The sequence below is a fragment of the Macrobrachium nipponense genome, chromosome 17 (assembly GCF_015104395.2).
Source record: "Macrobrachium nipponense isolate FS-2020 chromosome 17, ASM1510439v2, whole genome shotgun sequence".
Classification (NCBI taxonomy): Eukaryota; Metazoa; Arthropoda; class Malacostraca; order Decapoda; family Palaemonidae; genus Macrobrachium; species Macrobrachium nipponense.
In genome coordinates this window covers 80104341-80128701 of record NC_087210.1, presented here as the reverse complement: position 1 = coordinate 80128701, position 24361 = coordinate 80104341, and the positions used below count along the sequence as shown (strand labels likewise).

The 24361-nt window shown below is 34.7% G+C and overlaps 1 protein-coding gene across 4 annotated transcripts in view; it reads right to left on the bottom strand.

Annotated features, from left to right (window-relative positions):
• Positions 1-24361, bottom strand: part of LOC135196357 (protein tramtrack, alpha isoform-like) — a 215329-nt gene that overhangs the window by 37710 nt on the left and 153258 nt on the right. For 3 of the 4 annotated variants that reach the window (XM_064223133.1, XM_064223134.1, XM_064223132.1), the window contains exon 6: positions 13705-16208. The exons of the other annotated variant lie outside the window; for it this stretch is intronic. In XM_064223133.1, the coding sequence (XP_064079203.1) occupies positions 15487-16208 (722 nt within the window). In that variant the 3' untranslated portion in view covers positions 13705-15486. Of the gene's footprint in view, positions 1-13704; positions 16209-24361 lie in introns of those variants that run through there. 4 annotated transcript variants of the gene reach the window in all.

Genomic DNA, 24361 nt, shown 5'->3' with positions numbered 1-24361 from the left:
AAGTTTGAAAAAAATGAGAAGTTAACAAATTGAAAAAAGGAGAAATGAAAAAAAGAAAATAAAAAATGAGAAAAATGGAAAAATAAAAAAATGAGAAAAAATTTAAAAAAAATAAAATAAATGAGAAATAAAAAAAAACTTTTGTCTTTCGACTGGTTTGTGTCCTCTCTCTCTCTCTCTCTCTCTCTCTCTAACAGCGGAGACGAAAAAAAAGTATATCTTAGTTTAACGAGAGACGAATGTAACAGAAGTCAACAGAGATTCCTTTACTGCGGTTCCATCCATTTTCCTTTAAGATCTTACTCAGCGTTTGTAAATCTATTGGAATTTCGAAAAGGTGATTTAATTTTTTTTTTACATCCTTTCGAAATGGTGAATGTTTTTTTTTTATTTCTTTCCTTTTCTGGTTCGTCCAACGAAAAGAGGATAGGAGACAGCGGGAAAGGTTTAGTAAGTCTCTCTAGGTTCCAGTAAAAAAAGAAAAAGAGAAAAAAAAGGGGGGGGGGCCGAGTTGGGGGGTTTATCCCTAAATTTTTTCATGGCGCTCCCCTTGAGAAATCCGATGTTTTGCAGATAGAAATTGATATTTTGTTTGTCAGAACTCGACGACATTTTCTTTTTCTGCTTGTTTGCCTCCCCGCGTATGGATTGATTGAAAGGATATGTTTTTACCTTTTTTTCTTTGGGGGGGAAGGGTTTTGAAGGACGTGACTAGGTTATGATTAGTTTCTTTATATCCTAGGATATATTTGCAGTACTTAATCTTTATTCCAAATATCCTAATTGCTTTATGCTTAATGATATTCTTATGATTGTCTCTCGTGTCATGAGATTCACGGCTTGTCGATATTTATAAATTTCTCCTGAAATTTTTTTTATGAAATTGGCCGTCAAACCACACGATCATTCAAGTGCCTTTGTAGAGAAAAATATATCTATTGTTTTCGTAAAAATGTTAAATTCTTTCGCCTCGGATAAATGATCTTTTCGTCGTATTTCAGAGCTTCTTAGATATATTAACATGTTGGAACTTTCATTGACTGCCTTTGTGAAAGATGTTTTCTTTCTCTATTTCTCACTTTGTATAGATTTCTCCGGCTTGAATTTTGCATTTAGTCCCGTCCCCCCTCCCACCTCCCGCAAAAAAAGAAAGAAAAAAAACGACAACAAAAACAGAGCATTCAATTGAATTTTCGTGCTTTCGTCAGAGATGATTTGCCAAATTTTCCAACAATGGAAACTGCATTCCCGTAACCCTAACCTGAGATTAAGGAGAGAAGCTGGAGGTGTAATTAAATGAGTCACTGGAAGAGGAAGTACATCCAGAACTTCTCAACTGGTCTGTAATGGTCACCAAATGTCAAATCCTCCTAGACTGTCTGACAGATTTTTAGTTGGCATGACTTAGTAATGACTGAGTAGTACTGCTTGGCATCATATTATTCAGCCATTCCTTACGAAACTAGTGTAGTGGTTAGTATTGTGTATGCCCACTCAGATGTGGCTGGTTCGCGTCTCCCCAACTGGCTCTGTATCATGATCAAGTAGTGATGTAGTGGGGGGTGGGGGGGGTGGGGGGGGGGAGGGGGGGGGCGTTCTTTAGCGGTGGGAGGTTGAAACCAACATTCTATGGAAGCTTCAATTTCAAGTCAGTGGCGCCTTTAGTGTGTTGTTCCATGTAGATAGGTTTCATCTACTGAAATAGTAATGATAAATTGACGAAATCGCATGCTTTCTCTTTGTTGAATAATTTCTTTTTATTTATTTATTTAGTTTTTATTAGTCGTATTGAAACAGCTTCTTAAGCACAACTAGTCATATCACACCTTTCCTTTTAATTGGCCTCAGAGTTTCTTTGACGACTTTTCCGCACCTTTGAAGTGGTTCCTTTTAATCATTTCTTGCTTGTGTTTGTTAAGGACACGTCATCTGATGTGCCGTAAATCCCTGGAGTTGTTCGTCGTTGAATTATGTCAATAAATCTACTGTATTCTTTGAGGATTTACAACTTGCAGTTTCAGAAGTTCTGACTTGCATGAGTGTTGCTCAGTAATTGACAACTGACTGGACTCAGCGAAATATTTACCTGACAATTCGTTTCGAATGTAGAATGTTGAAACATCAGATGGGACCCTTCCCTCGCCTTATTTATATATTTATTTATTTTTTACTAAGGCTATTTATTTATTTATTTATTTATTTATTTATTTATTTATTTATTTATTTATTTATTTATATTTTACTAAGGACATGAAATTCAGCATGTGACATTTCCTTTTTAAGCATTACCCGAACACATATTTTTTCAGCTGAATCTCTCGTATTTTGTTTATATGGTGCATAAACAGGGCAAAACATAGCTGCCCAAGTCATGCAAAGACACCGTTCGAGAAGGAAAATTGCAACGTCTATCTCTTTTCTTTTTGTATGTACATTATATTTGCCTGATATGCCCGCGAATTCCGTCTCCCCACCCTCTCTCTCTCTCTCTCTCTCTCTCTCTCTCTCTCGTCAGCATATGTGACGTCTCGACCCTTCTGTACGAATTCACTTCATATTCAAAGCCAGTTCAGTTAGTGCCAGAGAGATAGAAAATGGGAAATCCCCATAAAAAAGAAGTGGTTGCTGTCTGGGTCGAGTGTGAGAGAGAGAGAGAGAGAGAGAGAGAGAGAGAGAGAGAGAGAGAGAGTGGGGGGGGGGGGGGGCATGCATGCCCCATACAAGTGTATCGCCCGGCACTTTGCTGAATAGGTGGGCAATATATATCCGGCTGTTATCCTGAGCCCGGGACAACTAACCGAGTTCGTCACGGAAAAAAGGGAAAAAGGGAAGGAAAAATCAAGCTTAGAATCGAGTGGGAAAAAATATACAGCCGGCTGAAAAGGGGGCGGGGCTTGGGGGGTGGTGGGGGGGTGGATGGACTGTATACGATTCAGGCAGGTGGGTCTCTGTATGCTCCCCCTCCCAACCCTTCCCCCCGCACCCTTTGGCTTCTCCGGTCTTCACTTCGAAATATACATTTTGTGGGACAAGGCCCAGAATTGACTGATGTCAATTGTATACGTAAGTACACAAGCCGTCCTTAATATTAACAATTTCTTGAAGTGATTTGTTATATTTTTTATCATATTATTCTAACAACCGAATTATTCACATATTATTTATATCTTCCTTTTTTCTTTTGTTATTTTCGTAATTTTTTTTATATTTCTTTTTTCTTTATCATACTATTCATTTACATACACCAAATTATTTACATATTTTGTATATTTTCATTTTTTTCTATGGCATTTTCGTAATCTTTAAATATTTTTTCTTTATCATACTATTCTTTTTCATACCCCAAATTATTTACATATTTTGTAGATTTTCATTTTTTTCTTTGGTAATTTTCTTCTTATAATCGAATCTGGATTCATTTCGTTCCTTAGTGGGGGTCGCTGTTAATAGTGTTGTTGAAGTACTTTTAGGATGAAGGCGCAAGCCCTGTGCCCTATTTTGCCATGGCGTAGACAAAATCTATATATTATATATTATATATATGTGTGTGTTTGTGTGTGTATTTGCATAAATATAATATATATTTATATGTTTCTATGTGTGTGTTTGTGTGTACAAGGAATTTTTGTGGTAGAGGGCTCCTCACATATCCCCCCCCGCCCCTTTATTTTTTTGAGAGAGCGCCAACATCAGCATTGCCTCCCGATTTTAGTATTCATGGAACTTCTTCCTCGCGAGTTTAAAAAGTATGGATCCTCGAAGCTCCTGTTTTTTATGATTAACCCCGGTATCCGGTGTACCACCTTTCTCATAATTTTGAATACATTAGAATGCATTAGAATATATCAGACAAAAAAAAAAAAAAAAAAAAAAAAAAACTTCAGCCTCTATAGGCCTATAACGTAAAATTCCTGAGGTTTTTGTTTGGCTCTGTAAGTCTGCCTAGTAGTGGTCATTGATGTAAATTTAAATGACACAAAGACTCCTTAGGCCTATTGTTTTTCTTACTTAGGCCTATTTTTTTTCTTACTGTCTTCCCAGTATGGGGTTAATGCCATCAGTGCACCTCACACGGTGTACTGTAGGGACTACTCCAGGTGTTTTTGTAACGACCCATCTGCCCCTTGCTGCAACCCCTTTTATTCCTTTTACTGTACCTCCATTCATATAGGCTTTCTTCTATATTACCTTCTCAACTCTTTCCTAACAATTATTTTCAGCGTTGAATGACCTCTCTGGTCAAACCGCTTGGCATTTGGCCTAAATCATATATTCAAATTCAAGTAGGTATTCCCACTACTTTTTTCTGAAAATTGTCGAAAATCCATATATTCCCATAGGATTTTCTTTTGAAAGTCGTTTGGTTAGGTGTTACTAAAAATTTTATTTTCAATTAAAAGGATTTGAAGGGATGCGTCAAGATATATCGACCCTTTTAAGATTTTTTTTCCAGAATTTTTGAGGTACATCAGTTTCCAGATAATAATGCTATTATTATTCCAGTAGCATTTTAGCACCGTCCTCTTCGTGATGGCTTTGGATGAATTGCGATATTATGTAATTTTTCTGAGTTGTCCTCAACTGACTCGTCTCATGGCGTTTATTCTCTTCTCTTCAGTAACGACAATATCATCCTTTTGTTCATTTCTAATACTTTCTGCTGGTTATAATTTTATAGTGTGTATATTATGTACGCTTATATGTATAGCTTTTGGTATCCTGTACATTCGCAGATGTTTGATTCTATTTGCCATTTATTGTTGCTGTTGGCTGTTTGACCCAGAAGTTCGTGGACTTTTTGAACTGTCTGGACTGTTTGATTTCAGTCATTGTGTTTTTCCGAAGTGCTATTCTGTTGAACAATTTTTTTTCTGTGTGCGTGTTTGCCAATTTTTTTTTTTTTTTTTTTTTTTTTTTTTTTTTGTTTTTTTTTTACAAAATGTCTCTAATACAGTCAAATGCCTTCCTGAAAAATGACAGAAGCAAAAATATCGTCAGATATTGATACATAACTTTTTCCCACATACTTTGATATTTCGTCAAAATAGTCGTGAACAAAAGGATTAGAGGTATTTTTAATATGGGGGTGGGGGGCAACCGTTAAAAAAAAGAAGCAGTGTGCACCTGGTTGTCTTATTATGCCTTTGATTGTATTGTTATTCTTATATTAGCAGTAATATTATTATTGATTTTGTTGTTGTTGTTGTCAATATTCAGTATTTCTTTAATTTCATTTTTTGATCTTCTAATAATAATTTCTCGATTATCATCATTATTACTAAGGAGTTTAACCACAACATTTTAATTTATAATTCATACCTCTCATTGGGCTTGCCAGAAGGGTGTATTTTGGATAATACATTCACTTTTAACTTTTGTTTCATTTGAATCATTTATTGGGAAATTTATTCAATCGAAAAATCGGAAAGGATAAAAATTCATATAAAATCGCCTTCATCTGTTGCCAGATCTTGATATTCATTGTTGCATTTCCTTGAAAACAGCCACTGGTCCATGTGGGATATATAGTATATATCTATAATAAAATCCTAGTGGCTCTCTCTTGTTTGTCTGCCCCGGGTTGAGCGGGTTAGGTGAGGTATCGGGAGGGTAGGGGAGACTATGAAGGGCAGCGCTGGGTTACAGGGCAGCGCAGCAATTGCCATCAAGCTCGTGTATATACATATACATATATATATATAATATCATATATATATATATATATATATATATATCATATATATATATGTATATATATATATATATATATATATATATATATATATATATATATATATATATATATATATATATATATATATATATAAAAAAGAATCCTTTTCTAGTGTGGGGAATAGCCTTGCTTTATTTAGCGATTACATTTCTAGCAGTTAGGAAGGTCTCCATACGAATAAGCAATTTAAAAGAGAGAAAAAACTTTTTGTTTTAATGAGTACCAGTTGCTTAAGTAATCCTTTGTATATATAAACCTCAGAGAAACCATCGTTAAAACCCCTAATTTTGTGGCGATAAATGAGGTCCTCTTGAGTAGGAGCGAACACTTGATCATGACGGGAACAGTACAGTTGCAAATGAAAACACCTTGACACCCTGTAGATTGTATACAACATAACGAAGGTCATTGAAACACACTTCTCCCTGCCAGTTTTATTTTGATAATTGAAAAATCGAGTTGATTGGAGAATTGCAACATATGTCAAGCCAGAAGGTTGCGAAAGGATGGGATAATATTATGATACAGGTGTTGGAACTCATTCGAACCTTTTCTGACAAGTATTAGAGGTGTCTAAGACTGATTTTACCCTTTTCATAATCGTGGGAAAAGACTGTGAATTTCTTTGGCGTTTATCCCTTGGCATCCTGTTTTGTGGATTAAAAAACACGTTACTCTGTGATACTCAGAATCAAAGTGTCCTGTATCGGTAACGAAACATCCTTTTATCAACCTTCGTAGCTTCTAGAAGACAGGTATCAGATTTGGAGATACAATAAATTGACATGTTTTGATTTTGATTTTCAACTAATAATAATAATAATAATAATAATAATAATAATAATAATAATAATAATAATAATAATAATAATATTGCACTTCATATGATACCTTATACACTATCTCATCATATGTCATGTACCTGAAATAACAACTTAAAAAAATAATAATATTTATACCCAAAGATAGTCAGAAATTAATCCATCCAACTTAAACCTAGGGACAGGGGGTGTGAACGACTAAGTTTTTAGCTTTGACTAGTTTTTATTTTGGCGATTTCGTGTCTTATACGAACCTTTCTTATAATAATTACTCCTAAGAGAACTTACGAAGGTGAGTGAACTTTGATGAGATCGGATTTGAGCATAGTAGATTGGAGTGGAGAAGGAGGCCGTGTATATATATATATATAATATATATATATATATATATATATATATATATATATATATATATATATATATATATATATATATATATCTATATATATATATATATATATATATATATATATATATATATATATATATATATATATATATATATATATATATCATATATATATATATATATATATATACATATATATATATATATATAGAACCTTTGATCTAGTAGTTTGTAAGGCCTATCTTTACAAAAATGGTTTCATTAAGATCACAGACAGGTGCCCAAAAAATAAAACTTGGTTGGAGGACTCTTTCATATATTTGTTTTTAGCAGTTTTTCACATTTTGATGAAGACTGGTGAGGTTGCTTTGTTTTGTTGTGTGTGTATGTATAGATATATATATATATATAATATACTATATATATATATCTATATATATATATATATATATATATATATATATATATATATATATATATATAATTATAAAATGTGCATATGTCATTGTATATGTATATTAACCACTACTTACATGGTGACCCATTTTGCCTCTTTAATTGTTGCTGATACTTTTAATGATTCAAAGTTTTTCTCAACTTCACACTTTTTTTTTCAAATATTACTCATGCACATAGAATGAAGTTTTAATTCAAATAGTGATGATCGTCCTTTTATTTCGTGCATTTAACTTGTTATTTATTTATTTATTTATTTATTTATTTATTTATTTATTTATTTATTTATTTATTTATTTTATTTATTTATTTATTTATTTATTGCGTTTCAGGATAGGAACCTTAAAGAAGTTATAAAAAGGTTCTAGTCTCTCGTTGCGTACTTTTTAAAATAAATATACCATAGTTTTGTTTATAATTTAGATAAAAATTTATATGTATTTTATTATAAATAGCAGAGCAAATGAAAGCCACAAACCATGGTACGTGTTCTTTCATTCTTATCCAGTGGCCGGTATTTATATTACTAGTAATAAGCTTTTGATTTAGTTACACAACGGTTGCGTTCGATTACCCAGCCGGCTTCGGGCGCGTTCATTTGTGTATAACCAGAAACGAGTTTATGTTGACGTATGTCCGCCGAGACGTCGGTTATTTTCGGAACCTGCAGAGGGGAAGGCGTGGCAGTTTAATGACTCGTGTGACAGTTGCATCGATATATTCCCAATCAGAATGTTACGTGGGACAATAATCGCCTCTTGTGAATAAATGTCACGGACGTGACATGTCATTTCAGGAGTAAAATTTAGTTTGTTTTTTCCTCAGCCAAGGCTTACGATATTCATATTAGATTGATTTGACAAAACCGAGTCATTTCACGAGTAAAATACCATTATTTTCCCCTAGTTTCACTGTGTTACAAATTACACATGTTGCGGGTCAACTCAGGAACTAATCGTGTGAACAGCTCTTATCAGGAACCAACAAATTAGGAACTCCTCGTGTCGGGCATCAATCCCGCATCATAATTAGAATATCAAGAGCTAATTCAGCTTCTTAGGAACTAATCATGTCTGGCATTAGATAATTAGTTAGGTAAAGTAGCTAGGCTGAAGTCAGTCGTGACAGTAACTAATCTCACGAGCGAGTGATCTTATCAGTAGCTAATTAGTCCGAAAATCAGTCATGCCAGGAGCTGATTATTATCAGCTGATAAAATAAGCATGTTGGAATCTAGTACCGTTAGGAATTAATCATATATATATATATATATATATATATATATATATATAGATATATATATATATATATATATTATATACAATATTATGCATGTGTGTGAGTTTGAAACTTTATCTAACTATAGCAACTCTCTTGTAAATTGAAGAGCCTTCAACATAATATTATATTCATCTGAATATATGGTTGGCGTGAGTCCCCTAACCAAATTTTAAACGTGTTCAAGGTTATAAAGAAGAGAGGGTATTGGATACGAGATTTGGTGAACCCAGGAAGCTTTTGTGATTTAATTCCATGTGTTCAATAATTGTGTGTGTGTGTGTGTGTGTGTGTGTGTGTGTGTGTGTGTCTCCCGGTACACGTTACACGCCGGGTTTATTTGTGAAGTATTGCTTTTAAAGCAACGTATAAGTGTATATGAATACGCGTACTTATGCAGGTACGTGTATTCATACTTATATGAAAAGCATAGGTAAATAATGATGGAATTATGCAATGGAACACTTTAATTTAAGAATTGTTCTAAGGTAGGAACTGACTCATATGTGTTTGTAGATCCTAAAAAAAAATTTGTTAAATGTAGTGGAATGCATAGATGCTTTTTTTTGTGAGATTCGGACCTACTCATAAATTTTTGAATGTATTGATACATTTTATGAGAAAAGTATTCGAATGTGTTCATAGATATTTTTATGAGAAATCTGCTCGATAATACTGCAGCATTTTTGTAATTCGAAAATACTACAGCACTGTTGTAACTCGAAAATACTTTAGCATTTTTGTAACTCGAAAATACTGCAGCATTTTTGTAACTCGAAAATACTGTAGCATTTTTATAACTCGAAAAATCTGTAGCACTTTTGTAACTCGAAAATACTGCAGCATTTTTTAAGCTGGTAAATGCTGCAGCATTTTTTAAACTGGAAAATACTGCAGCATTTTTGTAAATCGAAAATACTGCAGCATTTTTGTAGCTCGAAAGTACTGCAGTATTTTTGTAACTCGAAAATACTACAGCATTTTTGTCAATCGAAAACACTGTAACATTTATGTAAGTCGAAAATACTGCAGTAATTTTGAAACTGGAAAATATTGCAGCATTTTTGTAAATCGAAAACACTGCAGCATTTTTGTAGCTCGAAAATACTACAGTATTTTTGTAACTCGAAAATACTACAGCATTTTTGTAACTTGAAAATAGTGCAACATTTTTGTAGCTCGAAAATACTACAGCATTTTTGTAACTCGAAAATAGTGCAGCATTTTTGTAACTCGAAAACACTGCACCATTTTTGTAATTCGATAGTACTGTAGCATTTATGTAACTCGAAAATACTACAGCATTTTTGTAACTCGAAAATACTTTAGCATTTTTGTAATTCGATAATGCTGCAGCAACTTTGCATCGCGAATGTACTATAGCATATTTTTCATTCAAAAATACTATACCATTTTAAAAAAATAACTAATCAAATTAATACGCAGATAAATCTCAGTAAATTAATATATCTCCCTGAGGGAAGTGTTTGAAAATACCGAGACATTTGAACGCATTGATACACTCGTGTCAGAGAAATGTCTAGACATGCTGATACATTTCACGCGGGGAAATATGAAATGCAGTGATGCATTTTGAGAATAGAAATGTTGCAACGTGCAATAACTAGATTTAATTTTTAACCTTTTAATCTTTTAATCATAAATACGAGAGGGAAGCAAATTAGTATTGCTTAAAAACGTGATTACATTTTGTTATGATAAGTTTACGGATAAAGTGAAGTGAAGTGAAGTGAAGTGAGTGGTGTCGCTGATGACTTCAAAATGAATATTTTAATGCCACGGGAATGTGGTGGTAAATGCATTAGCTTGCTTCACGTAGCTTTTATGTTGAATTTGTGAACTACGACTGCGCTCGCAATTTGTGCCTTATAGGTAATTATATATTATATATATATATATTATATATATATATATATATATATATATATATATATATATATATATAGTATATATATATAGATATATATATATATTTTATTCAGACATTTTTCTTCTGCGTACCTGTTCCATGATTAAATACCAGTGAACGGGGACACATAAGAAAGAGTCTGAAATATGTGGTTGCAGCGTATAGTGTTATGAGGCCTTTTATCTTCGTATGTATATATATATATATATATATTTATATAATAATATATATAATACTATATATAGAGTCATATCACATTACCGTGATTCATATACATACGTCGAGCTACAAATGTCCTTTAATATCTAATTCCCTCTACCACGGAATTAATATATGAAAGGTTAACATATATAAAGTATATTAATTCCGAGGTAGAGCCAATTAGATGTTATAGGACATTTTTAGCTCGATGGATATATATATATATATATATATATATATATAGTATATATATATATATATATATATATATATATATATATATATATATATATATATATATGTATATATAATTTGGGATGAATTCTTCCATACGAATGCAAGCTTATTCTGAAAACGTATAATTGGAAGTTTGCAAATTGATTATCTCAGTCAAGTTTTACTACTGTGATAGAGTGACCGGAAGATTGAATATGACTTATCTCTCCGTGGAGTCTGTGGATTTGAGAGTAGTTCTCGGGAACTTTTTTATTCAAATGGATTAATTAAACAGTTGAAAACGCAAGTCTTCGACGTTGTGTCGCGTCTTACATAGTCGCCGATAATGGCCCCGACGTTGGGAAATATATACAACAGCAGAGAAGAACAAATGTTAGTTTTTTTTTTTAAATGTTTTTGCGTTTTTTTTTTAACCTTGGAAGGGAGAGGCGTCTATTTCAAAGCGCTATGTACGACATGGGAGATATATTATAAGTGTTATTCAGTGATTGGGAGAGTTAGAGGAAATGAAGAAGATGGTACTGAAAGGAAGAAATAGAGAGTTATGGAAGAGACAGATGAAAGTATTGTACCTGGAATAGAAGGGTAATGGAAGTTAGAAAAGGGGGTTTATTGAAAAGGCTTATGGAAGAGAGAAAAGGAGGTTTATTGAAGGGTAATGGAAGATAGAAAAGGGGGTTTATTGAAAAGGCTTATGGAAGATAGAAAAAGGGGAGTTATTGTACCCTCTGTATGTTTTACGAAATGTAAGAAGACAGTTTGTACCCTATTTACAATTATGGCACATAAAGAAGACTAAGTACGTACCTTAAAATAAGGAAGTTCTCGAAAATATACCTACATCGTGTTGCCCCAAAACTAGGGAACTGTCAAAAAGTATTGTACGCTACCAAGAATTTGGGCTAAAGGGGATAATAGAAGGTAATATGAGCCCTAAGAAAGGATAGCTAAGGAGTAGTATATATAGAAGAGTCTTACATCATAAATATGGAAGATATAGCGAACGATATTGTGCCCTAATTAAGTTTTCACCAAACGACGTTGTACACTGTGCGGTTTGTACTACAAGAGTGAGAGAGACATTCCGAAAAGCACTTGGAAATCTATGAAGTTGTTTTTCGTCAGAGTCTTCGTCTCGACGAACGAAAAAAAATGTAAAAAAAATCAAGTTTTATATTTCCTCAAAATGCAGACTACTCTGGATGAGACGTGGCTATTTTTGCGTAGCCACGCCACGCAAGGTTACATAAATTCTTATGTATATAAGTTATGGTAATGAGATTTAATGAAAGCTTTGACGTTTGTGTTTAACAGAGACGTATTACGTAAGCGTGTTCACTATTCTGGCATACAAAAACAGGTGTTTTTTTGTTTTTGTTTTCAAAATTCTCGAGAGATGGGTCATTTTATCCGTTCAGTTTTGATTGCCAAGCCTACGAAATCCGTGTGTTGACATTTTAATTAAAGGGGAATGAATACAAGAAGTTTTCGTATCGTACATTCCCCTTCGAGAAATGCTGTCACACCTAACTACGTTCTACCGTGACAGCTGCGAAATAGTGAAAATATAATATAAACGTTAAATGTACATAATATATTCATGAACACATGCATTTGAAGTGCTACTACGACGTTTAGCAGCATTTAAGTAGTATTGCTAAAACAGTTTTTTCAGGCATCGAATCCTCAGACAACTAGGCAAAAAAAGTTTTGAATTGGTCCGAGTGGCTTCTATTGTCTTGAGACAATTTTCTTTATCGTTTCAGTATTGTGCAAAAACAACCCTTTTCCCTACTCGGGACAACAAACGTGTGTTTTTAGAAAGGACCAACATTACTTTACATAAACCCGTGATCTTTTGGAGAAGAAAATCATCGCCTTTTTTATATATTAGATCTGCGCTTCCGGCGCGTAATTGTATGGGCTAATTACTGTAAACGATAAACTCAATGTTCACACATAAGAAAGGCATACGATGTTGTTCTTGGTAACAAAATCCTACTTTTAATTTCTCCTTGACAATAGTTTTTTCTACTTCAAGCTCAGGTTACTTGTACTTTTGACGTGATGATGCTTTTGAGCCATTGATAGCATTGAGATATCATTTACGCTTGTACTTTGTTCAAGAATTGCAGAGCACTGGTGATAGACCAACCTCTTACTTTTGATTTCTGAATTGGTGTCTCGTGGGAGTTGAGAGAGAGAGAGAGAGAGAGAGAGAGAGAGAGAGAGAGAGAGAGAGCGTCTTGTTGTTAGTATACTGGGTTGTATTACTTTGATATGTGGAACATCCTGGAACACTATATTGGAGGGGTGTAATACAGGAAAATGTATAATATTCATAGTAAGATACTCTTTGGTATTCAGTGACATACTGTATATATATATAATATATAATATATATATATAATTATACATATATATATATATATATATATATATATATATATATATTATATTATATATATATATGTATATGTATATATATTGTGTCGATATTTCTGAGATACATGTTGTTGATTACTCTTTATATATTTTCCTCAGTAGTAAGTAAGGAAAATTAAATTAAATTAGAAATATTTTCTTTTAAGAAACGAGCTACAGGAAAAGTTAAGTTAATTGTCCTCTATATTATATATATATATATATATATATATATATATATATATATTATATATATATACAATTGACATTTTTTCCTTTCCTCTGCTGACTGACCGTTTCTTGAATACAAAATCTTCAAGCCTGGCTCTCTTGAACATTCATTTTTTTATATTATATATTTACCTACCTATCCTTGCCCTAACAACACACTAGAAAAAATACAATTTAAATAACTTATATTCTTAACAGATCTTGGATAGTTACTACTGCTCGTGATAAGCGCTCAGTTCAAGTGACAATTATATTCATCGTCTTAGTAGAAGAGAGAGAGAGAGATTTGTTTCAAGTATTATTTACTTTCTGGCACGTGCTTGTGTTTCGCGAATGTAGTTTCTATCATTACTTAGGACTAAGGGTCTATTCCCCCCTCCCCCCCAATTACGTCTGGGTAGCGAAGTTTTTTTTTTTTTATCCATCCTTTTTTTTTAATCCAGAATTTTTTTTTCACCTTTTGGAAAGTGAGCTTTCCACTAAAGTACAGTTGGAAGAGGCAAACTTCCCGAAGTAAGTTTGGGTTGTATATTTAAAAGGTTAGCTTCGATGTGGAAGGTTGGAACCACCGAATACTTTCGAAAGTGAACCCACAACCCAAAATGTACCTTTGGAAGTTTGACACTTCACCAAAAATAAATTTGGAAGAGCAGAACTTGACAGAACAGCTTTGAAGGAAAAAAAAGCCCATAGCTAACATGATATAAAATCTTAAATATCAAATAGACAACACAGCAAATGTAAATAAGTTCTAAACTTCAACAAATGTTATGTACATCCGTTTTCTTGTTTATGAAAAAATGTCCATAAATGATCTGTTGTCCTTGGGCGTTTATCACGAAGCAGTTTACACATTATATTCTTAATGATATGAAAAAATGATATGGTCTAATATCAAATCGATGCAGCAACAACAACAATAGTAGTATAAATAACAATTAACAAATAACCTTCAATTGATGACCACACCTAGTATAAACTATATAATTATATAAATGAGTCTTGTCATTATTTTTACCAACATCACAAAAGGTTCGGCCCTGGAATCCTTTTCCAGGAGCTTACTGGAAAGAAATGTCCCATACTTTCCAAGTACCATTAATCTTCGATCTTAGTTACCATATCAAACTTTCTTTCCTTACCTTTTAACTTCAGAGGTCTCGTAGAAATTCCAGTTGAATCTCAAGGGTAAAAATGTCTACTTTTAAATATGAAGATCTAGTAGAATTCGTGTAAACTATTGCTAACCGATTTAAAGGAAAAAAGCTTATTTTTTATTTCGCTTTGAGTTTCTGAAATATTTTCTTCTAAGTAGTGTGAGGGGACATGATATCGACGTGCTTTATTATAATTTTAGTTAAATGTGGGTTGGGATAACTACTGTACTGACAATAGACGAAAAAAGGCAACCTTACATTACCGATTACAATTTGATTGACAATTATTTTTAGCCCTGGGGTGGGAGTCCCATACGAGCCGATCATAGAAACTAAATCTAGTGTGTTTTTATGTTAAAAGGGGGTGAGAGATTAATTATCCTAGAACGTGTGCTATCGTGAGACGTTAGTTTACTACGCTTTACTAATTTGACTCGTTGAATATCAGTGTAATCTCACATAGCGAGATGCATCATACGCGTGAGAGAGAGAAAAAAAAATCCTTACGTATATAATTCTATCGAGAGTCGAATATTTCAAAAAGGAGCAGCGAATCAATTCAATCAATTCACGAGATATCTAAGAAATGGTTGAAGCCCATCAGGAGCCTCTCAAAGAGCGCAAAAGATTCCGAAGTCTTCCCAGGAGGCCCTAACACTCGGCCGTTGCTATAAAGACGAATGGAATTCCGGTTGATCGGTAGGTTCGGGCTGAAAGAGCCCGTGCTTCTCCTTCAGGTGGGACTTCCGCTTGTCCGGCCGCGAGAACTCCTTCCCGCACACGGGGCACGGGAACCTCTTGGGCCTGCCCTCGTGGTACAGGTAGGCGTGCCTCTGGAACGAGTACGAGGTCTTGAACGTCTTCGGAATCTGCAGGCGCTCGCACTCGCTGCACTTGTACACGCCGTCTTCCAGGCGGCCATACCTCATGAGGTCCAGGCCCCGGACCTTGATGCCCATCTGCACCCCGGAGGCGACCTCCTCGGCCGAAATCCCGGAAGGCTCCGGGAGATCGATGTTCACCGTGGTCGCTAGTCCAGGACCGCCGCCCCCGCCCCCGATGCCCATCATCCCACCGAGGCCTACCACCCCTCCCACCCCTAACCCGGGCATCCCCACCCCAGCCTGGAGGAGGGGCACCCCGGAAGACAGTACCAGCGCATTGGAGTTGGGAGTCATCATGGGCGGGAGCGTCCGTAAAGGGTCCATACCTGTTCCGCACAGACCCTCGCCCACGCAGGAGGATCCCTCTTGGTCTCCCCCCAGGGAGTGGTGCCCCCGAAGGGACTCTCTCACGCAAGACATTGACCTCGAGGAGAGACGAGGGGTCGGTGGAGGGTGAGGTCGAATACTGGGGACATCACGAGAGCAGTCGAGTCTCGGTCGCCATTCTGTTTAAAGAACACTGGTCAGGGAGGTCTGCCCTTCAGCAGAAGCTCCGTCGGTTGATTCATGAATGGATGGCAGCAAGAGGAACGGAAGGAATGAAAAGAAGAAGAATGGAAAGCGCAGTTGAAGAGAGGAAACCAAAGGCAAAAAGAGAAACGGAAGGAATGAAAAGAAGAATGGAAGGAATGAACAGAAAAAGAATGGAAGGAATGAAAAGAAGAGAAACGGAAGGAATGAAAAGAAGAAGAATGGAAAGCGCAGTTGAAGAGAGGAAACCAAAGGCAAAAAGAGAAACGGAAGGAATGAAAAGAAGAATGGAAGGAATGAACAGAAAAAGAATGGAAGGAATGAAAAGAAGAGAAACGGGAGGAATGAAAAGAAGAATGGAAGGAATGAAAAGAAGAGAAACGGAAGGAATGAAAAGAAGAGAAACGGGAGGAATGATAAGAAGAAGAATGGAAGAATGAAAAGAAGAAGAATGGAAGGAATGAAAAGAAGAGAAACGGGAGGAATGAAAAGAAGAAGAATAGGAAAATGCAGTTGAAGAGAAGAAACCAAAATAGAAAAATCGCTGGGGAAGACAGTAGCAATAAAAGTTACATTAGATTGAGAGGAAAAGGGCAAGAAAAGGCAGAGAAAAGGAATTGGAAATAAAGGAGAAAAACGGGAAAAACCTAAATACGGGAAGGAGAGGGAAGAAATGGGTAAATGGCATAATAGTGAGGAACATGAGAACACGATTGAAAATACATATATGCTTGATGATGTACTTTTAAACATTATACTATGCATACAAGTGTGTGACAGTAGATGATAATAAAAACAAGACAATATTTAAGTATAAAAAAACGAGGTTGGACGAAACACACACACTTGTACTTGTTTACACTAGCATGTGTGTAACACTAGCATGTGCGTAACAATGGGATGTGAGTAACAGCTTATACCAGTTGTCATTATAAGGAAAATAAAGGACAACCTCTATCCTGGAAGACATCACATTCAACAGCACTAAAAATAAAAACAGTGAGTCACAAGGATATTCACAAGAAAATGTATTCATATTTGCCTATGCAAAGAACAATTACACTGGGTGTCCATAAAGTCCCAGGACCGTTACAAGTATTTATTGCTCAGAATGGTACTGGGACTTTACGGACACCCTGTATTTAGTACAATTTTTGGAGAACCAGGACCTTGCTGGAATGAATGACATCAGATGGGGAACAAATCTCTGAAAGAAAAGTCATGAGTCAATTCTAAAAAAGGGATTATCGCTCAGTGTGAGTCAACACATTAATATTGCACCATTTATTACATGTAGGTAACTTATGTCAATTCTAATTATATTCTCATACAGGGCTAAAGATGATGAATGATATCTGTAAATTCCTTGCATACCAATGAGCTCATTATTCGTGTAATAAGTTCTGCAGGAATATGAAATTTCGCTGGAACATTCTGAAAGAAACTTTTCATTAATAATAGTAAGATATTTTTCACAATATTTTTTATGTCTTTGTGGATTTTCTTGCACCCATTTATACACTAGAGATTATCTTAGATACTATCCATTCCCGTAGCTGCTTGTTTTTTTGTTTTTTTTATTATACGAGTTCAAGAATCTAAATTATAAAAATTAAAAGAACTGCTATAAACGTTTCCTTTGTAATCTAGAATTTAAATTATTGGTCCGAGATATAGGAAGATGATTTCTTGTAGAGAGGAGTTCCATAGCTTCTTTGAGATGCGTCCATACTGCACTGAAAAAATGTCATTAAGACATTCGGCAACTCGTCACCCACAATATTACAAACATGTTCCACACGAGTTAACGATTTGCGTTTGGTAATCCTAACCAGTCTTCGTACGGTTATCCAGCATGATGTCTGGGCCAGTCCCTCGAGGAATACTTTTGAAAGACGTATCCCTGAGGAAAAGTGGAACATACATCCTGCCTATGCGAACTCTCTCGAAGGCTGAGGGTTTCCAGCCCTGTGATTGGCTTATCAACAGCCAATCAGGAACGTCGTAAAGGACGGGCCTAGACATAATTTTTCTTATGCTTAAAGCGGTAGAGATTTCAGTTGCTTTTGTTTCGGTCACCAAAGAATTAACATAAAACAAACTTTTCTCAACTTTGGAGTATTGTAAATCTAAACGGAAAGCCTTTGGGAATCTGTTCGATTCCATTTTTCAAGCTTTCGGGAATCTGTTCGATTCCCCTTTTCAAGCTTTCCGGATTCTGTTCGATTCCATTTTGCAGGCTTTCGGGAATCTGTTCTTTTCCCTTTTTCAAGCTTTCGGGAATCTGTTCGATTCCACTTTTCAAGCTTTCGGGAATCTGTTCGATTCCCTTTATCAAGCTTTCGGGATTCTGTTGATTCAGTTTTTCAAGCTTTCGGGAATTGTTCGATTCCCCTTTTCAAGCTTTCAGGAATCTGTTCGATTCCCCTTTTCAAGCTTTCAGGAATCTGTTCGATTCCCCTTTTCAAGCTTTCGGGAATCTGTTCGATTCCCCCTTTCAAGCTTTCGGGAATCTGTTCGATTCCCTTTTTCAAGCTTTCGGGAATCTATTCGATTCCCTTTTTCAAGCTATCGGGAATCTTTTCTATTCGCCTTTTCAAGCTTTGGGAATCTTTTCGATTCCCCTTTTCAATGAAATTGAGAATAGGAATGGAACAGATTCCTGAAAGCTCTCCGTTTAGATTAATTTTTAAGATATATTTGTCTCCATGCATATCAGTGGATTCGTTTCTCCATATCAAGATTCAAGCGTATTTTCTAAATTTCTGAAGTGGTATATTCCAAAGGTCTGAGTTAACTGCTTTATGTATAAAATGTATGTGATTGTATATTTCGAAGTGTGGATGCAAAAGAGAAGAGAGAGAGAGAGAGAGAGAGAGAGAGAGAGAGAGAGAGAGAGAGGAGAGAAATGATTCTGACTGTGGAAGCATAGCTTGTTTTACGTGTTCCGTTTGTATTTTGGGGGCATTAATTGCCAAATTACTCTATCATTCGTTAATAGAAAAAGGGATTAAATTGTTTTGTTGCCTTTTTTTCTTTCTCTGGCCGTCAGTAAAATTGTTTCTGTTACTGATTCTTGTATAACCTTCCTGACCTGGTAGGGAACAATTTTTTTTCAGGTAAAGTATTTATATAAGTATTAAACTGCTCATTGCGTCGGGTTTTGTGCAGACGACAAATAAAAAAAATTTAAAAAGTGCTTGGCCTTGCAGTTCAGATGTAATTTCTCATTTTCATTAATAAAACCTATAGAAAAAGATTGACGTGAATTTATACTATTCACATATTATATTTGAATTATGTTTTGCCTACTTTTATTTTCATCTTTTCACTGTCTCTTAAATTGTTGATGTATAATGTGTTTTATTATTTTTAATTATCCGTACCGTGGTCTTTTTAAGTTTGTCAATTCTCTCCTTCTCACTTGAATGCAAACAATTCCCTCCGTAATTCTCCTCAATTCTCTCCTCACTTGAATGTAAACAATTTTGTCAACTTTCACCTCCTCACTTGAAAACAAACAATTTTGTCAACTCTCTCCTCACTTGAATGCAAACAATTTCAATGTGAAGAACACGTGAAATATTTATTTATCTTTTTTTTTTCAGGCATTTGCACACTTAGCGTATGAAAGCAATAAATGTAATTCATAAGGTGTCAATACTTGCTTGTTAGGCTTTTTCTTAAGGTGTTGTAAATGTTACGGAAATATAGACACACTGAGTTTATCATTAGGTTTTTTCTGTAAACGTAAGTTATCCGTTTTACTACGGAATAAAGATTGTGGTGTTGTAATAAAACAGGCAGAAATACCATAAGAGTTAAATAACCTTTTTCATATAGAGGTTATATAAAGAATATATGTTCCTCATTCGACGATTTTCACTCTGAAACTAACAAAAATAAAGAATGAGGGAAGCAATGAAAGAATAAGTGTGAACACCAAGTGAAAATCTTGTTGGAATGTATTGTTGGAATGTATTAAAAAAAATAAATAAGTAAAAAATAAAAAAACCTTCAGAGTAATTCACCGTGAGTCACCTGCCACGAATCAAAGACCTCGCGAGAGATCGATAAGGGTAATAACAAATTGCCCGTCCCGTCGGACTTCACTAAGCTTCATTTATGGAGTTCCTTCACTCGCTTTGTCGCCTTCATTCCTTATTGATCCCAAATACCGGACCACTTTTATTTAATGCGCTGGGCCACAGGCGGCTCCAAATAAGCTTTTTTTGTCTTTCATTAGGGTGTTAATAATTTAATGCTTCATATATTTTCGCATATAAGAACTTGAGTTGAAGATTTTTTTTTATTCTTATTTTTTTTTATATAAGACAGTGAAAATGCGATCGTTCATTCTTGAACATTGATTTTATTTGCTTTATGGACATTTAATTAGGTTAAGCAATGCACTGGGGGTATTTTCATCAATACAGCGCAATGAGTAAGTATGAAGACGGAGTTGGAGGGATTGTAGTTCATTGTTGAACGAGTGGGTTACGTGCTCGCCTACCGATTCGGTAGTCTGAGCTTCGATTCCCTGCCCTGCCAAGGTGGAATCAGAGGACTTTATTTCTGGTGATTAGAAATTCATTTCTCGATATAAAGTGGTTCGGATCCCACAATAAGCTGTAGGTCCCGTTGCTAGGTAACGAGTTGGTTCCTAGCCACGTAAAAATATCTGGTCCTTCGGCCCAGCCCTAGGAGAGCTGTTAGCCAGCTCAGTGGTCTGGTTAAACTAAGATATACTTAATTTTTTGGAGTGATTGGACACCAAGATGTTATTCTGGAACATTGGTTTTCGTCTTACTCGGGGAGTAAGCCTACAAACTACGTTGTTGTTGTTCTTGTTAGGTGGTGGGGGGGGGGGGGGAAAGGTCTATGGAAGAGCCTAAAAACATTTTTCTGATTTTGCAGTTACATATTGCACATGGAAAACGAGATGACAGCTCAGTGACTAATTCCTGCTATCCATTCAGTATAATGGATAGCTTCGGTACATACCGTACGCTAGCTCGTTTGTGACGATTGTGATGGAGGCGTAAATACTAAATACAATCAGATTCCACCACACTCTTTAGTTGTCACATGTATATTGTGCCAAATCGCGGATGTTATTCTGGTTTCATTTCTCCGCTTCATTATATTCATTATACTCCTTCCGTATTTGTTATGGAGACCTAACAAATAAATTTTGATATTCCACGTTCAGTCTTTTCTGGAAAGTGATTATTGTGACCTTTGAGAATTGGCTACCTTCATATATATATATATATATATATATATATATATATATATATATATAGATATATATATATATATATATATATGGGATTTAGTTTTAGGACCGGTCAAAAATTAAGTAGGCCTGAACACTCAAACGCAAAAAACCACGCAATCAATTGCAAGATAGAGGTGAAGAAACAACACTTCTCTATTTTAAGCTCGGTTAAAGACTCTGATTACATAACCACTCTAGAGTCATTATATATTAAACGTCTTGTTCCCTCGTTGAATAGTGGAGTTTCATCTTCTCCGCTTTATCTGGCATAGTCAACGTTTTAACTTCTGCCCAAGTCTAGTCATTCTACCTCCTTCCTTCTCAACTAACGGTTGGTTGCGCCTTGGTATTTGTTTGTTTATTTGTACTTTTTACTTTTAGTTTTACTTGTTAATTTTTAGTCCTTTATGTCAATTTTAAGTTAATTTTAGTCTTTTTACTATATTAAGAATCCTGCTATTATTGTATGCTAATATGTATGTGTTTTTATCTCAACAGACTGAAGATGCACATTGTATGTGCGAAACGTCTCTAATAAATTTTCCCTTCTGATGTGGTTGTCTGCGATTTCCTGAATGATGTATGTGATATACCTGCATAGCCTGTATATATAAATATAGTATATATAATATATATATATATAATATATATATATATATTATATATATAAACATGTATATATTATATATGTATATAATATAAAACATATATATATATATATATATATATATATATATATATATATATATAATATATATATAAGCGAATACCACGGAAATGATAGTCAGGAATCCAAGCGCTTTCGTCTTTATTCAGACATCGTCAAGGAGCTACTAAAGTACAATTGGAGAGGATAGCCTCAGGTACAAACAAGATCAGGAATACCAGATGGTTAATTATCAAAAGGGTAAAAATTAATATCATAAATAGTTTTATTGACGCTGAAATTAAAACTATTTATGATATTGCATTGAAACTTAAATACCCAAGGACTTTTGTAGATGTGGCATGGAAAAGAGCTAGAAAAACATTTATTCAACTAATGACAAACTTGAATTTAGTAAGCATAACATTCTAAAAATTACCTTATGATGAAAGGTTTTTAGATATTTCTAGAATTTTAAAGCTTTTTTAACATAAATGTTGTTTTCAGTAATATTAATGTCAAGAGTTTAGTAATCAAAAATTCTCCTAAAGATCTTCCAGGCTGCATATATGAAATTCCTTGCAAAAAGTGTGATAAAATCTATTACGGACAGACCGGTAAATCTCTTTCACAGCGTCTTAAGCAACATTAATATTCTGTGAGAACTGGGCAAATATCGAATGCATTATTGTACATATGAGAGATTTAGACCATCCTATTAAATGGAGTCAAGCAAGAGCCTTAGTCCCATGTAATGACACAGTTAAAAGGAATATCATTGAATCTTGTTTTATCAAGTCAAATAATAGAAATGTTCTAAATTTAAGTCTTGGTTTATTTAATTTTAAACTTGATGCTTTCATAATGAAAAAAAGTTGTAGATAAATATAAGCAACAAAATTAATATATTCAGTTTTTACATGTTTTGGACTGTAAAGATACTTTGTAATTTCGGTTAGGGTCAGAATCTGTTTAAGTTTGTGACCGTGTGATATCCGATAATCCTGGATTATCCCTTTTAATTTTTACCCTTTTGATAAGTAACCATCTGGTATTCCTGATCTTGTTTGTACCTGAGGCTATCCTCTCCAATTGTACTTTAGTAGCTCCTTGACGATGTCTGAATAAAGACGAAAGCGCTTGGATTCCTGACTATCATTTCCCGTGGTATTCGCTTATTTATGAAGTCACGTGCATCTACTGTGATTTTTTCATACTATATATATATATATAGATATATATATATATATATATATATATATATATTCATACATTTATATGTGTGTGCTTTAGCCTGTCGGATTCCACTCTGTATGAAATCACAAAGGCAACGCATTCACTCCACCCGCCCTCCCCTTCGCCACCCCTCTCTCTCTCTCTCTCTCTTTCTTTCTCCTTCTCTCTATCTCCAGTCGATACACTTCCGGCCGAGGTCATTAGCCTAATGTCGCTGGCCCCGTGACCGAAGACATTGGGTGTCATACATCGACGGTCTGGGCGCGTGATGGCTTATACTTTCTTTTACGAACTGCTCATCCTAACTTGCATACACACACACACACACACACACACACACACACACACACACATATATATATATATATATATATATATATTATTATATATATATGTGTGTGTGTGTGTGTGTGTGTGTGTGTGTATGTATATTACGTATTCAGTTGAAATTATCGTCGTGACCTGCCAAGCACGAACAGAATTGGTGCTTGCTGGTAACTTTTATTTAAGCGTTTATCAATTAAGGTTCACATGTAATTTATTAAATACATTTCCTCGTAGATGAAGCAGATGGGGTCATGGATATTGGCTGCAAGTGGACTCTGCTCACTAAAGCAGTTTGTCTCGCTTTATTACAGGGAGATACTGGTCAATAAGTTATGAGAATGTGCAGTAAAGAATGCATTAGTTCTGTTGCAGAGATTGGGAGATAAATTCTTCATTATTATTATTATTATTATTATTATTATTATTATTATTATTATTATTATTGAAAATAATAGGTACCTATTTCAGCCACGTTCATTTTGTAATGAAGTTTCTCCATTCTTCTTCCAAATAAAATAAACGTGGCTGAAATAGCCAATATTTGGAAGAACTTATTCAAACTTCCAGAGAACATTAAGGTGTTCATTAAATGGAAGTTAGATAGATTGCGTTTATTTTTTCATTCCTGCATGATGGGT